Source organism: Odontomachus brunneus, unplaced genomic scaffold (genome assembly GCF_010583005.1).
Source record: "Odontomachus brunneus isolate Ranch 3 - 2012 unplaced genomic scaffold, Obru_v1 Obru_scaffold_032, whole genome shotgun sequence".
NCBI lineage: Eukaryota > Metazoa > Arthropoda > Insecta > Hymenoptera > Formicidae > Odontomachus > Odontomachus brunneus.
The window spans coordinates 246,007-260,862 of NW_022639482.1; the positions used below are offsets into that span (position 1 = coordinate 246,007).

At 32.7% G+C, this 14,856-nt stretch overlaps 2 protein-coding genes across 8 annotated transcripts in view; one reads left to right on the top strand and one right to left on the bottom strand.

The window, feature by feature from the left end:
- LOC116843356 (F-actin-monooxygenase Mical) overlaps nt 1–14,856 on the bottom strand; it is an 874,436-nt gene that overhangs the window by 221,175 nt on the left and 638,405 nt on the right. For all 7 annotated transcript variants that reach the window (XM_032813731.1, XM_032813733.1, XM_032813730.1 and 4 more), the window contains one exon: nt 9,351–9,963. In XM_032813731.1, the coding sequence (XP_032669622.1) occupies nt 9,351–9,963 (613 nt within the window). The remainder of the gene's footprint in view (nt 1–9,350; nt 9,964–14,856) is intronic.
- Nucleotides 1–14,856, top strand: part of LOC116843361 — a 48,225-nt gene that overhangs the window by 18,547 nt on the left and 14,822 nt on the right. The gene's annotated exons all lie outside the window — the stretch shown is intronic.

Below are 14,856 nucleotides of genomic sequence, written 5' to 3' on the forward strand. Positions count from 1 at the left end.
GATAGGATTGTATTGGAAAGGAAAGAAGCTAGAGGAGGTGAGGAAGTTTAAATATTTGGGATACATGGTGCAAGGGAATGGAGGACAGGAGGGACAGATAAGGGATAGAAGAAGGAAAGCAGCAGTAGCGAGGGAAATATGGGGGATTGGGAAAAGAATGTTTGAAAAAAAGTGGAAAAGAAGGATATGGCTGTATGATACATTGGTATGGACAGTGATGGGATATGGAGTGGAAGTATGGGGATGGAAAGAGAGAGAAGAGGTGGAGAAAATACATGAAAGATATTTAAGATGGACGATGGGATTAGATTGGAGAACACCGGGGTACATGGTGAGACAGGAATTAGGGAGGGAAAAAATGAGGACAAGAGCGGGAAAAAGGGCATGGAAATTTGAGAAAAGACTAGGGGAGGGGAAAGGAGGGGAAATAACGAGGAGATGCTGGGAAGAGATGAATGAAAGATGGAAGAAAGGAAGAATTAAGGAAGGTTGGGAAAGAGAGAGGGAGGAATTCCAAAGGGAAAGTGGAATTGGAGTGGGCGGAGAGGAAGAGAGGGAATTAGAGGAGATGGAGGAGAGGGAGAGACAGAAAGAGGAGAGAGGGGAAAGGATAAGGGGGTCGAGATATAATAAATGGTATGTTAGGTTAATGAAGAAAGGAATACCAAAGTATTTGGAGAAGGGATAGGCGGAGGAAAGATGGAGAAGGGTAATTAGATTTAGGTTAGGAAACGAGATGAAAGAGGGACAGTACTGGGAAGAGGAGGAGAAAAGAAAGTGTAGAATATGTGAGGGAGAGGAAGAGACATGGGAACATATGTGGGAGAGGTGCGGGAAGAAGGAAGGAATGGAAGAGATAAGTTGGGGGGAGGCAATAGAGTAGGTTTTGGGAGAGGAGGGAGAGGGAGAAGAATGGATGAAAAGAGTGGAGAGAATGAGGAGGGAGGGGGAGGTGGAGGGTGGGTGGGGGGGACATAGTGAATGAGAAAACGGAAGTCCCGGCGATAGATTAAGAATAGATTAAGTGTAGATTAAGCAAATAGAGTAAGAGTAGAATAAGCTAGATTAAGATAGAGTAAGTAAGAATAAGGAGAGAGGAGCTGGAGGGGGTGCGTGTGTGTGTATGGGGTCGAGGAGGGGGAGAGTAGGGTGCGGTATACGAATGGAGGGTAGGAGGAGAAAGACGATGGAGAATGTAAGGAAAAATTGTAACCCGAGAGGGATCAATAAATCTTATTAATAATAAGATTTATTTGAATATTCTATATAAATATTTATCAAAATATTTCATAAATATTTTTGTGACTTTAGATTCAATAGATCATAAATATTTATCATAAATATTATAAAAATATTTATTAAAATATATACATTTATATATATTTTTCTTTTTTCCTGAATTTTTCTTAAATTTTCCACTTTATTGTTTTACACGCTACTTTATTCAATTTCAATTACATTTCGAAAATTTTACTTGCCATTGCTGAGATTCGAACTTGAGATCTCTGCTTCTTAAGTCGTTCACCTTGCACCACCATCACTTTGACTGAAAGACGCTTCGTATTGTATATATAGTATATCCACATATGAAAACAAATTATTTATTTAAAAGAAGAGAATAGATTCTTTTAAATGTAAAAAGTATGTTTAAAAAATATATATTAGGTGTACAACTTTACTTCCGCCGTTTTTTTTCCGAAATTCGAGGCTTTATTGTAAAAAAACTGGTTATACATTTATGATTCAAAGTATTGTCCATCGCTGGCCATTACTTTCTCCCATCTTTCGGGCAGCGTACGAATCCCGCGTCGAAAAAACTGATCATCTTTTGAAGCGATCCACGAATCGAACCAATTTTTTACTTCTTCATAAAACCGGAAGTGTTGGTCAGCCAGGTCGTGTGCCATTGATCGAAACAAGTGATAGTCAGAGGGAGCAACGTCTGAAGAATACGGCGGGTGGGGTAGGACTTCCCATTTCAACGTTTCCAAGTATGTCTTGACCACTTTCGCAACATGGCGTCGAGCATTGTCATGCTGTAAAATCACTTTATCGTGTTTCTCGTTGTATTGCGGCCGTTTGTCTTTCAATGCTCGGCTCAAACGCATCAATTGCGTTCGATACCGATCGCCTGTGATTGTTTCAGTCGGTTTTAACAGCTCATAATACACTACGCCGAGCTGGTCCCATCAAATACAGAGCATGACCTTGAGCATGACCATGATGCCGTGAATATTCGGTTTGGCCGTCGACGTGGAAGCATAGCCTGGAACTCCCCATGATTTTCTGCGCTTGGGGTTATCGTAATGAGTCCATTTTTCGTCCCCAGTCACAATGCGATGCAGAAATCCTTTCCGTCTTTGCCTTTCAAGCAGCTGTTCACAAGCAAACAAACGCCGTTCAACATCTCTCGGCTTCAATTCGTACGGCACCCAATTTCCTTGCTTCTGAATCATTCCCATGGCTTTAAAGCGTTTTGAAATGGCTTGTTGAGTCACTCCCAATGATCGTGCCAATTCTTTTTGATTTTGACACGAGTCTTGACCAAGTAATGCCTCCAATTCTGCATCTTCGAAAACCTTCTCTCTTCCACCGTTACGCCGGTCTTCGACGTCAAGATCACCGTTCTTGAAGCGTTAAAACCACTCACGACACGTTCTTTCACTAATAGCAGCCCCACCATAAGTATTTAAGAGCATTCGATGAGCTTCAGCCGCAGATTTCTTCATACTGAAGCAGAAAATTAAAATCTCCCGCAAATGACGAGAATTTGGCTCGTAAACTGACATTTTTAATCGAGAATAACTTTATGATGCAGACACAAATCGACTAATGTTTCCATGGGGTTATGTTGACAGATGCCCAAGTTTATTGTATGACGTCTATGATCTATTTATTTCGACCACCACTTATCGCTAAAGCCATCTATAGGAAAACGGCGGAAGCAAAGTTGTACACCTAAAAAGTATATTTAAAAAATATATTTATTTAAAAAGTATATTTAAAAAATATTTACTTATTTTAAAAGTAAATAAAATACAAATAAATCATTGTGTAATTTTAAATAATTATTTTCTGGTAATAAAAAAAACTTTATTTTGTAATACCCCCCAAATAGGTACTTTTAATATTAGAAAATCATTTTTTTAGATTTATAAAATGAATTACTTGTATTTCATTTACTTTAAAACAAGCAAATATTTATTTAAACACAAACTATAAAAAATATTTAAAGAACATTTAAAAAAACTAATTTTTTTTATAAGGAAATTATTTATTCTTATAGATATTTTAAATAAAAAAATCACTTCTTTTATATAGAAATTTATTATTTTACAGCTCATTTACATATTTTAAAAAATATTACTTTGTATTTATTACATGTTTTCTAAAATCTAACAAATATTTTTTAAGATAAGAAATTATATTTAACAAATATATTTATTTAATTAAAAAAATGTTTTTCAGTACCAAAATTAAATTTTTATTTTCTTATTTATTAATTAATTTAATAATTATAAACAATTACATTTATTTTTTAAATATTTATAGAAATATTTATAAAACATTAATATATTATATATAATTAATATTAATATAATTTATTTATAAAATATTACTACACAAATTTAATTTTTGTTTACTATAGATATTGTATAAAATGTTTAGTTATTGGGAGTATGCATTAATTTTAAAAGATTTTCAAGAAATGGCGTAACTAGTACTGCATCGCAATAGGCCATATTGTTGTTACCTTCATGTCAGAGCACCATCATGTAGCTTTAGTTTTCAGTATGTGTCATTTTGCCGATGTGTAAACAACATTGTTTTTTTTTTTGCATTGATGTCGAATTTTGTGCCAACAAATCGCAATTTGTGGGAAGCTTTGCTTTTTTGCTTCCATTTGAAAAGTGCTGCTGAAAGTCAACGAATGCTGTCGAAAGCTTATGGTGATTATACTCCATCGATTTCAACATGTGAGTACTGGTTTCGATGCTATAAAAAAGGTGATTTTGAAACAGAAGACAAGAAAGTCCAGGCCAGCCGAAAAAGTTTGAAGATGAGGAAGTGGAAGGTTTACTCAATCAAGACCAGAGTCAAACGCAAGAAAAACTTGCAGAATCATTAAATGTTGATCGATCAACGATTTCTAGACGTTTGAAGGTCATTGGAATGATTCAAAAGGAAGAAAATTGGGTGCCGTACGAGTTGAAGTCGATGGACGTCGAAAGGCGCAAAATAACCTGTGAATCGTTGCTTCAAAGACACGGAAAGAAAAGTTTTTTGCATCGCCCTTATAGAAATATTATACTAAGAATCATTGATAATTACTTATTATCCAGTATTTTTAATACTGAAAATAAGTAATTATCAATGATTCTTAGTATGATATTTCTATAAGGGCGTATCGTGACGGGTGATGAAAAATGGATACGCTATATAATCTGAAGCGCAAAAAATCATGGTGCAGGCCAGGCGAACCATCAACATCGACGGCAAAGCCGAATTTTCATGGCGCCAAGTTCATGCTCTGTATTTGGTGGAATCAGCTGGGTGTAGTGTATTATGAGCTGCTCAAACCCAACGAAACCATCACTGGGGAACGCTACTAACAACAATTGATGCAATTGAGCCAAGCATTGAAGCAAAAACGGCCAGATTACGCGAAAAGACACGACAAAGTAATTTTCAGCACGACAACGCTGGGCCACATGTTGCGAAACCGGTCAAGGAAACGTTAGAAGCGCTTAACTGGAATGTCCTACTATACCCGCCGTATTCTTTAGATATTGCTCCTTCCGATTACCACCTATTTCGATCGATGACTCATGGCCTTCGTATTCGTGGATAACCTCTAAAGATGTTGTGTCGTTCTTTCGACGTTGAATCCACTTATTACCAGAAAGATGAGAAAAAATAGTGACTAGCGATGGACAATATTTTGAATGAACAATTTGTAACCATTTTTTCACAATAAAGCCGTATTTTTACCAAAAAATCCCATAAATTTTTTTTTTAATGCACACTCCAAATAATATTTTAATAACACTTTGAATAAGGATTTAATACTTTTTTCCTTTATGTGCATAAAATATTCATAAAATATAATAATATTATAAAATATGTTTAATAATAAAATATATTTATATAATATGTTTCTTTAAAAATAATTCGAAATTAATATTTATAAATCTTTGTCATAAATATTAAATTATGATTATCCAAAAATGAAATAACAAATTACAGCTTTCTATAATAATTTCGTAATAGCCAAAATCTGTTAAAAGATTACAACTTTTACGATGTATTACAACGAACATTATACGTATAATGTTATGTGTATTAAATTATACGTATAATGTTCGTTGTAATACATTGTAAACAATTGTAATTTTTTAACAGATTTTGACTATGAAAAAATCATTGTAGAAAGCTGTAATTTGTTATTCCATTTTTGGGTAATTCTAATTATTATAACAAACTATTTCTACATGACAACTTTTATGTTTTTAAAATTTCTGATAATGTATAATATGTTGTAAGTTTTTTAAAAAAATAACAACTAACTACATTGCTCACATTTAATATTTTTAAGATAATACTGATTGTTGTAGTTCAACATTAAAGTTGTAATTTTAGTCGATCGGTTTTTAATACTGACTTCTATAATAATTTTAAATAGATTTAGCTTAGTAATGGAAATAATCACTAGATAAATAATAGAAATAATAATCTTAAATATACTTAGATAGTTAATGTGCTGATTAAGAGGTTATAATTGATTGTAAAATTATAATTTTAACGCCAATGTACGATTAACTACATCTTGCTTGTAGAAATTTATTGTATATTCTCAAAAATTGAAGAAATTTCTTACGCAAAACTACGTTTTATTGCAACATTTACAAATTATAATTTTAATGAAAATGTACGATTAACAATGTTTTGGTTGCAGAAGTTTATTATATATTCTCAAAAATAATAAATTTTTTTACGAAGAACTACTATTATGACATTTACAGTTTTCATATTATTTATTAGTATTTATAGTATTTTACTATATTTATAGTATATTATTTATAGTATTTATAGTATATTATTTATAGTATTTATAGTATATTATTTATAGTATTTATAGTATATTATTTATAGTATTTTACTATATTTTATAAATATTACTAGTATTATTTACTAGTAATATTTCCTAGTATTTTACTATATTTTATAAATATTACTAATATTATTTACTAGTAGTATTTCCTACTTTGCTGTAGAAATGCGTGAATTAGTAATAAAATTACATAATTGTTTGTAGATTTTCTTCCATCAGGAAATGGGACATAGCAACTGAATAATGTATAAAGCAAGCATACCGATGATATTTATCTTCGCTACAGCAACACACTGCATTTCGTCCGCAAGTTTATGGATCGATGGATAAAACAAATACCTAACAAAGTTAAAATAATATCAACATATATAGAAACCAGAATCAGAAAGAGGAGAAAACATTAATATTTTAACTGTCTAAATCCTAGAAAACTTGTCTATTATAATAATTGTCTGTTATAATAATTGCCCTTCAGAGATCAAATTTAAGTCATATTGTTTTATGAAAATGTTGTTTTATGAAAATTATTTCGGAAATATCTCGCTTCTTATAACTGTTCTCTACCTAGAATTTGGACAATCAAATTCATGGTTCTTAGACAATTTATGTTCTGAGATCACACTGACAACGCAGTGGGGTGATATTGATTTGGTTTACATGTTCCTTCATTCGCGTAAACAGTTTTCGTCCAGTCTGGCGAACATATATAAATTCGCAATCTTTACAATGAATCTTATACACAACACCGCTGTGTTCCGTCAACCGCAAACTGTCTTTATATGTCTTAATAAAAATATCAAACTTATTCATTCCAGTGTATGCGAAATTCAAGTACCTTAATGCAGTTTTTGAACTATTCCGAAACTTTTTCAACATAAAGAATAATAAAATATTTATTCCCAATAGAATCTTTTCTAATGCTTTTCTCGGTCAAAATATTATTTCTAAGAGACATGTTCAACAACTTAGCCAATCTAGTTTGCATTGTCATAAATATCAAAGACAAAGGATAACAATTACGAACCAAGACACGAATAACCAAACTCCGATTCTTTTAATGGTATATGAGATGAGACAATAAAAAAACTGTCTACTAAACCTATTATTGTGCCTTTTTTATAACTCAATAGGTGGTGAGCATAAAAATTCAAGTATCTCACTGAAAATGTGGGTTTATGAAACCAATCAAACCGTATGCTATTTTTTACTATTAAAGTCATATCCAAAAAATTAATTGTCTTGCCAATACATATTTCCATTGTAAACTTTAATCTTGGATGTAACGAATTAAATATTTCTAGCAATTTCATTGAGAAATTAGACGGTACTGCGAGTACAATATTGTCCACGTATCTGTAATAAAAAGACATTTTATTGATATATGTTTTAGGCTTTTCTTTCTAAATCCTGTAAAGTCAAGTCAGTCAATATTGGTGACAGAAGTGAGCCCATCGGTGAACTAAATGTTTGTTTAAAAAAAGTGTCATTAAATTTAAGAAAGGTTGCATCTAACACAAAACCGACAGCAATTAAAAATTCATCAAGCGGGATGTTTGTTTTCTTAGAAATGTCAGTCCATCTATTCCTAGTGCTTTTAATGCTAATTCAGTCGGCACATTCGTGAACAATGAAACTACATCCAACGAAACCAGTTCATAATGATTCTCCAAATGCATCTCTGCCAATTTCCTGACTAATTCAAAGTTGTTTCGTACACTATTTTCTGCCACCGGCACACTCTTATAAATTATTCCATGAAGGAATCTCGCAAACGGATGCAGTGGACTATCAATGGATGAGATAATCAATCTCATCGGGCAGTTAGGTTTGTACACCTTAGGATGGCCATATGTTCTCAATAATGTCTTACCAGTTACATTTCCTCCTATACTGGTTATCCAAAATAAAACCACGATTTTTCCATCTCATTAATAGAGAGTGTAGATCTTTAATTAGTTTATTCATTGGATTTCGATTTAAAGTAATGGAAGTATCTGAATCACTCAATAAGGAATTTATTTTTTCTAAGTAAACATCTTTTGTCAACATGACCGTTATGTTACCTTTGTCCGTCTTGGTTAATATCAACTCTTTCTCCCGAGAAACTTTTCCGTCTCCATAAAAGCCGATAATAATGGCTTATCAAACACATTTTTATGGTTGTAATTAATCAAAAGCTTATTAATGCGAGGTAAACAATTGGCCCTCACTTGATGTCTGTAAAACACAAATTATTTTCAATGTGTTTGATAAACTCAAATAAATATTTCTCCCTACTACCAAGTAACGGCATTCAAAACTCAGCGCGTAATTGCAATATGCCTTGAATATTTTTTGGGGTATTGGTTCTTGACATATTAACAAACCACTTATCTTGTATTTGCAAAGGAGACTTACAGATGTCAACAACATAATCTGTCGGACTAAAAGAAATACTAATCAATGTCTCGTTATTCTTTGTTTCCATAGGCGTACGTGAAAAATACATTTGTTTTTGTTATTGAGGCAAACTAGTTGTTAAGGCAAAGTCACTCTATCTCAAGTGACGATCGTCATTTCATTTATCGAGCGAAAATTTACTTCATGACACAGAGTAAAAATTTTTACTCCACGATATAGAATGAAGGAATTCACTCTATAAGAATGAAAAGTCCTTCTAATTCGAGTGACTCGGCTGTCATTCCATTTTTCGAGTTAAATATTCGCTCCAAAAAATTTTGAGAGTACATATAATTTTTTTGAAAATTAAATGATCGACGATCTTGTGACTTGTTTATAATATTTTCACAAGTTTCTTTTATAGTCTTTTTGTTTTGTCATAAAAAGTCTTGTTCTTAAAACTGTAAAAGTAATTTAGTTATAAGAGTTAAAAACATATTATTGGAGCAATTTTCGTATCTGTGATACATGTAAATAGTACTAGCATTGATTTCAATTATTTCAGCTTCAGCATAATCAATTCTTTACTTATTATATATACGTATTGATTGTGATTAATATACCGTTAAAATTTGAAAAAAAATTCTAAAAAGTTGATTTATGAAACAACTACGTTAAGGTTTAAGTCATTGAAATAAGTTTCTCATTTTTAAAGTTTTAATTTTAAAGTTTAATAGTTGATTTTTGTGATAAACGTTATCATAACTCATACTTAACTCATACTTTAATTTTTAAACAAGATCTCTACTTTTACTTACATCCCTTGTCAGAATATGTTTTGTATCATAAAAATTCGTACCTTGAAGAAACGCTTGCATCGTAGGACTAGGTTCCGGCGCCGGATTCAATAATTTTTGATGCTGAGAGATTGCATCGGTGAAATTCCTTAGTTTTGTGTCCACATTAGATGTCGAACCTGATTTTACGACGGAGCCACCTAAACCTGTTCCACCCAAGAGGTAACGTTTTTTCAACTCTAAAGAGAGTCTTGAAGCAATTCCTTCAGTAGAGTGAGTACGATTCAGCAGATAATCTCCCTTCCGTGGGTTAAACAATGGCACGGGACTGCTGGTATCGACAGGTATCGATACGGAAATATTGCAATTTACTTTTCTATTCGATTCATGCTTGATATAATTGCTTTGTAAAAGTTGCTTGTCATTATCTTGCTGCTCCTGATCCTGTTTTGGATTGTCATCAATTAAAGGAATTACTTTACTTTTCACCTGTATTCTTTTCGCTTCAATGTAGGTGCCCCTTGTTTTCCGTACATAAGAATCGTTGATAGCGATTTCAGGGATTTCGTGCTGAGTTGGAGTTGCTCCATCATGTTCGAATTCAGAATCAGTTGATATCTCTGTCGCAGAATTTTCTGCACTTTCCTCAGTTGTCGTATCTTCCGACGATGCGACCTGTATGATATAATCATATTAAATAATCAATTATTACACATAAATATAATTATAATATAGTTATAACAGTAAATAAATTATTTAATTCTTAGGTAGTATGAAAAATCTAACTGCATTAATAGACGTGTAATTACACAGGCCAACAAGAAAAAGTTGTCTGTGCTGGGGATATGACTGGGCTATCTTAATGTTTTTTGGCTGAATACAAATCAGATGTTAACATTGAGTATCAGTTTTGAGTAAACATAAAAAATAGTTAAAAAATCTATATTTGAAGTAATAAGATCGTAGAACGCAGAAAGATCGTACATCGCAGAAGGCTGGGAATGTGGCTAGGTTATTCTTATGTTTTTTTTTGGGTCGCTGAATACAAATCTGATGTTAACATTGAGTTTCAACGTATTAGTTTTGAGTAAACTAAAAAATAGCTTAATTAAAAGTAAAGAACTTATATTTGAAGTCATAAGATCGAACATCGCGGAAGGCTGGAAATGATACTAGGTTATTCTTATGTTTCTTGGGTCGTTGAACACAAACATAGTTTCAGAACTGCGCTATTGCGTCTATCGTAAAATTTGAAAAATAGTCCGAAAACCCATATTTGAAATAATAAGATCGCTGATCATGGAAAAATAGAGGTTTTGTTGGATGCTAAAATAAAAAAAAATAAGAGGAAAAAAACGCGAGAAAAATTCACTTCATAGGTCATTTGAAGAAAACATAGTACGAAAAGCAGGCGCTCATAAAACGTATTTATTAATAATACTTCAAAACTCAATGTTAACATCAGATTCGTGTTCAGCGACCCAAAAAACGTTAAGATAGCTCAGTCACATCCCCAGAATACACTTCTTTTTTTTATGGGTCTGTGTTACTATATAGTTCTCTTAAATAAAAAAGAAATTTAGTAATAAGCCCACCAGGCACTCAATTGTTAGTGATTATGGGTCCAAAAATATTACAAAATTATAAATATTCTAACACGGAGAAATGTAATTTTGCTGTTTAGCAAAACCATAATTACCACTATGTTTTAATATTAACAACGAAAAAATGCAGTTAACATTATCAAATTTTTGAACTATTCGTTATTACAACACGAACATTTTTGTTGCTAAAATAAAAATAAATTACTGACTAAAATTGTTCTTGGAAATTCATTACTGTGCTGTTAGAACATAATAGCGCATTCCTAGCAAATGCATTTGCTGTTATAGCGAAATCACTACTGATACGAAATCGTAATGGTATTAAAAGAAAAAGCCTGGCCAACTGTCTCCGGGGCATGTGCCCCAAATCCTTGCGATCGATATTGGGGTCAACATATATATCAAATTAAAGATCTTGCCAGGCAGAAAACGAATATGTACTTTTTACCTAGGATTGATGAACCGTTCTCGAGATATCCGGTCCGGAAATTCTAGTGGTCCAAGGTGGATTTTCAAACATAAATTGCTTCAAATGGCTGCCAAATTATCAATTTAAGATCTACAAATATGATTAATGGCTTAAAATGCTCATAGATTGATACTCTCAAACCCATTTTAACAGTTTTTAAATAGGAGCCAAAATGGCCCTTTAGGCCGTTTGGACAAAATGGCGCTTCGAGCAAGTGGGTTCTAAAATTCAGTATTTTATTAGCAATTTTTTAACTTTTTGTGGGAATATTCAATTTTTTAGCAACAACCAGAATATACATTTTATCAGCCATAGTATTAGCTTTAAAATAAACCATTGATCAAAATTTTACGATTTGGTTGAGATATTGCACTTTTTGTCAGCGAAAGTCACTGAAAGTGATAATAACGCTAAGAAAAAAATTGAAATTCAGTTTGATTTTAGTGGTTTTTTTGGCTTTGATTATATTTTCAATAAATTATGCGCACATTGAAATATAAAAACGCATTTAACAAAGAAAAACAAAAAAAAATGAATACAAAATACACGTTCATTAATGTGATTTTTTCCAAAGCTGCACAGTCACTTTCAGTGACTTTCGCTGACAAAAAGTGCGATATCTCAACCAAATCTTGTCGTAAAATTGTGATCAATGGCTTATTTTAATACTATGGCTGATACAATGTATGTTCTGGTTGTTGCTAAAAAATTGAATATTCTCACAAAAAGTTAAAAAATTGCCAATAAAATACTGAATTTTAGAACCCACTTGCTCGAAACGCCATTTTGCCCAAACGGCCATTTTGGCTCCTATTTAAAAACTGGGTTTGAGAGTATCAGTCTATGAGCATTAGTCACATTTATAGATCTTAAATTGACAATTTGGCAGTCATTTGAAGCAACTTATGTTTAAAAATCCACCTTGGACCACTAGAATTTCCGGACCGGATATCTCGAGAACGGTTCATTAGTCCAACATAAGAAGTACATTCGTTTTCTGCTTGGCAAGACCTTTAATTTGATATATATGTTGACCCCAATATCGATCGCAAGGATTTGGGGCACATTCTGGCCGAGCTCTTTCGTGTCGTATTGTATCGTACAAAATTTTTTATGTTACTTATTCTATTATAGATCCAAATATAGGTCCCATACATGCTACAGTATGCTAACATATTCTATTTTATACTACTATAGTAAAACAGAACAGATGCTGAAACAGTAACACATTGCGCAAATGATGCGTTATATCTATTCATTACTGTCGCACGTATATTACTGTTATTAAAGATTATCAGGAATGTTTGTTTAAACTGCGCGTGTGCAAGATAGCGTTGTCGTCGTTTTTTTCGTTATTCTTAAGTTGGTGCGACTTTCATCGACATTTAGCTGCAATTCGTGTGTCATTCTCTGTTTTTATTTGCAAATAAACGCTTGTTCTGTGTGTAAAAAATTCTTTCCGGCAATTTGCCAAAAGTCGAGTGTAACTGACAAGGTACATGACAGAAGTCATTTCCCATGTATTTTTGCCTGCTGAACACGAATCCGTTGTCCAAATTTGGCTATCACGTCACAATTTTGAAAAAAATTACGTCAAAGAAACAAAAAATGACGATTTAAAGGATTTTCGTGGCGCTGTAGCGCAAACAGTAAATTTTTTTCTACATTTCGTTAATGCCATGCAAAAGTATTAACTTTCAACTTGAAAATGTATGTAATCTCGTTTTCCAACAGTTTTTTGTTTTCAACATATGGCTAATCAGGAACAGTCGTCGATATCAATATCACTGGGCAGAACAATTTTTTGTTTTTTGCAAAAAGGCGAATAGTTATTTTCGATGTATTTTTGCTTGCTAAACCCGAATCCGCGGTCCAAATTTGGTTATCACATCACAATTTTGAAAAAAATGGAGTAAGATATAAGATAAGAAGATTCCCGCACTCGGCTTTTTGCTTTCTTGACGCCATTTTCTCAAAATTGTGACATGACAACCAAATCTGGACGACGGATTCGCAGACAAAAGCGCATTAGAAATACTCTATTCATTGGACTATTCGTACTCATGTCACAAAAAAAGTTCGATTTTTGTCGAACAGTGTAATTATTTGTTTTTGGTGCAAACCCATACAACACAGCAACGTTGCAGCAACATTGCAACATTATTGTTTTGCAATATTGTGACATTGCAACAACATTGCAAAATGTTGCTGCAATGCTACTGCAACGTTATAGCAACGGTAAAATGTCCGCTTGCGGCAATATAACAACACAATTGTGCAGCAACATTGCAATGCAATATATATGTAATATTATTATGTTTTATTAAACAAAGTAAAATCTCAGATAACACTCTTACATGAATATTATACTAATAAATATTAAAAAATTATTAGTGATTATGTATTACCAGTAATTCAGTAATTTTTTCGTCAGTATTTAATTTCTGGTGAATACTGATAATAAAATCACTATTAAATATTGATAGTAATCAAATACTGAGAAGTATTGTGCGAATGTGAAAAATGAAAAAATAATAATATTTAAAAAAATATATTTATAATTCCTAACTTTCTTATGTCTCATAAACTACTAGGTATTAAAGATTGTTAATACACACTCCAACCTTTTGTGAATCTTCCCTCGATAATTTCGATCCCAAGCAGTATACCACCGATCTATGTCTTTACTCCGTTAAAGTGTTGCTTAACCTGACGATCGAGCGACACGCGGCGATTCCCAATGACTCCAACGACATTCTCACGATTTGTGTTTATATAATTTATCCTTATAGTGTTCACAGTATATTATAACATACCTAGCAAACACCAAATAATAGTTATATAACTTTTACTTGGTGTTCATTAGATAATTTACTGATAGATATTGGTGTCTTTACTTTATACCATACGTGTGTCCATTATTGAATAGATTCATGTCCCTGATAAAGGGACACTAGAAATGAGACGAGGATGTCATACGGTGCCATATTAGGTGAATATGGAACTTACGGAACTATATTTGTTGAATTTTTGGCTAAAAATTTACAAACCACAAGAGTATTGTTTGAACATTTTCGGAATGACTAAAAAGCGACGCGCCGCAAGCCCAAATGATCTTTTAAAATTACTTGAGAAGATCCAAATGATACTGAAACATGTTCAACAATGTCCATATTTGTTAAACGGTGATCATTAAGCACCAAATCTCTGACTTGAGCGACTTGCTCATCAGTTAAAGTGAATAGCTCTACCAGAGCGTGGTTCGTCTTCGAGGCGTTCATGTTACGCGATTTTCACCTTGTGTGGTGGATTTCACACGAGCGATGAAAATCGCGAAGATGTGTCTTTACTCACGTTAATTTCCTGCTTTTTCAAATCCAACGTCAAAAATAGGGATTCCTATTTCAAATAATCATCTCGACCTTCAAATGACCTTCATAGTTAACTTAAAGGTCAAGAAAGTCATAGCGTATCACACTTATTTTTTAAAGTTCT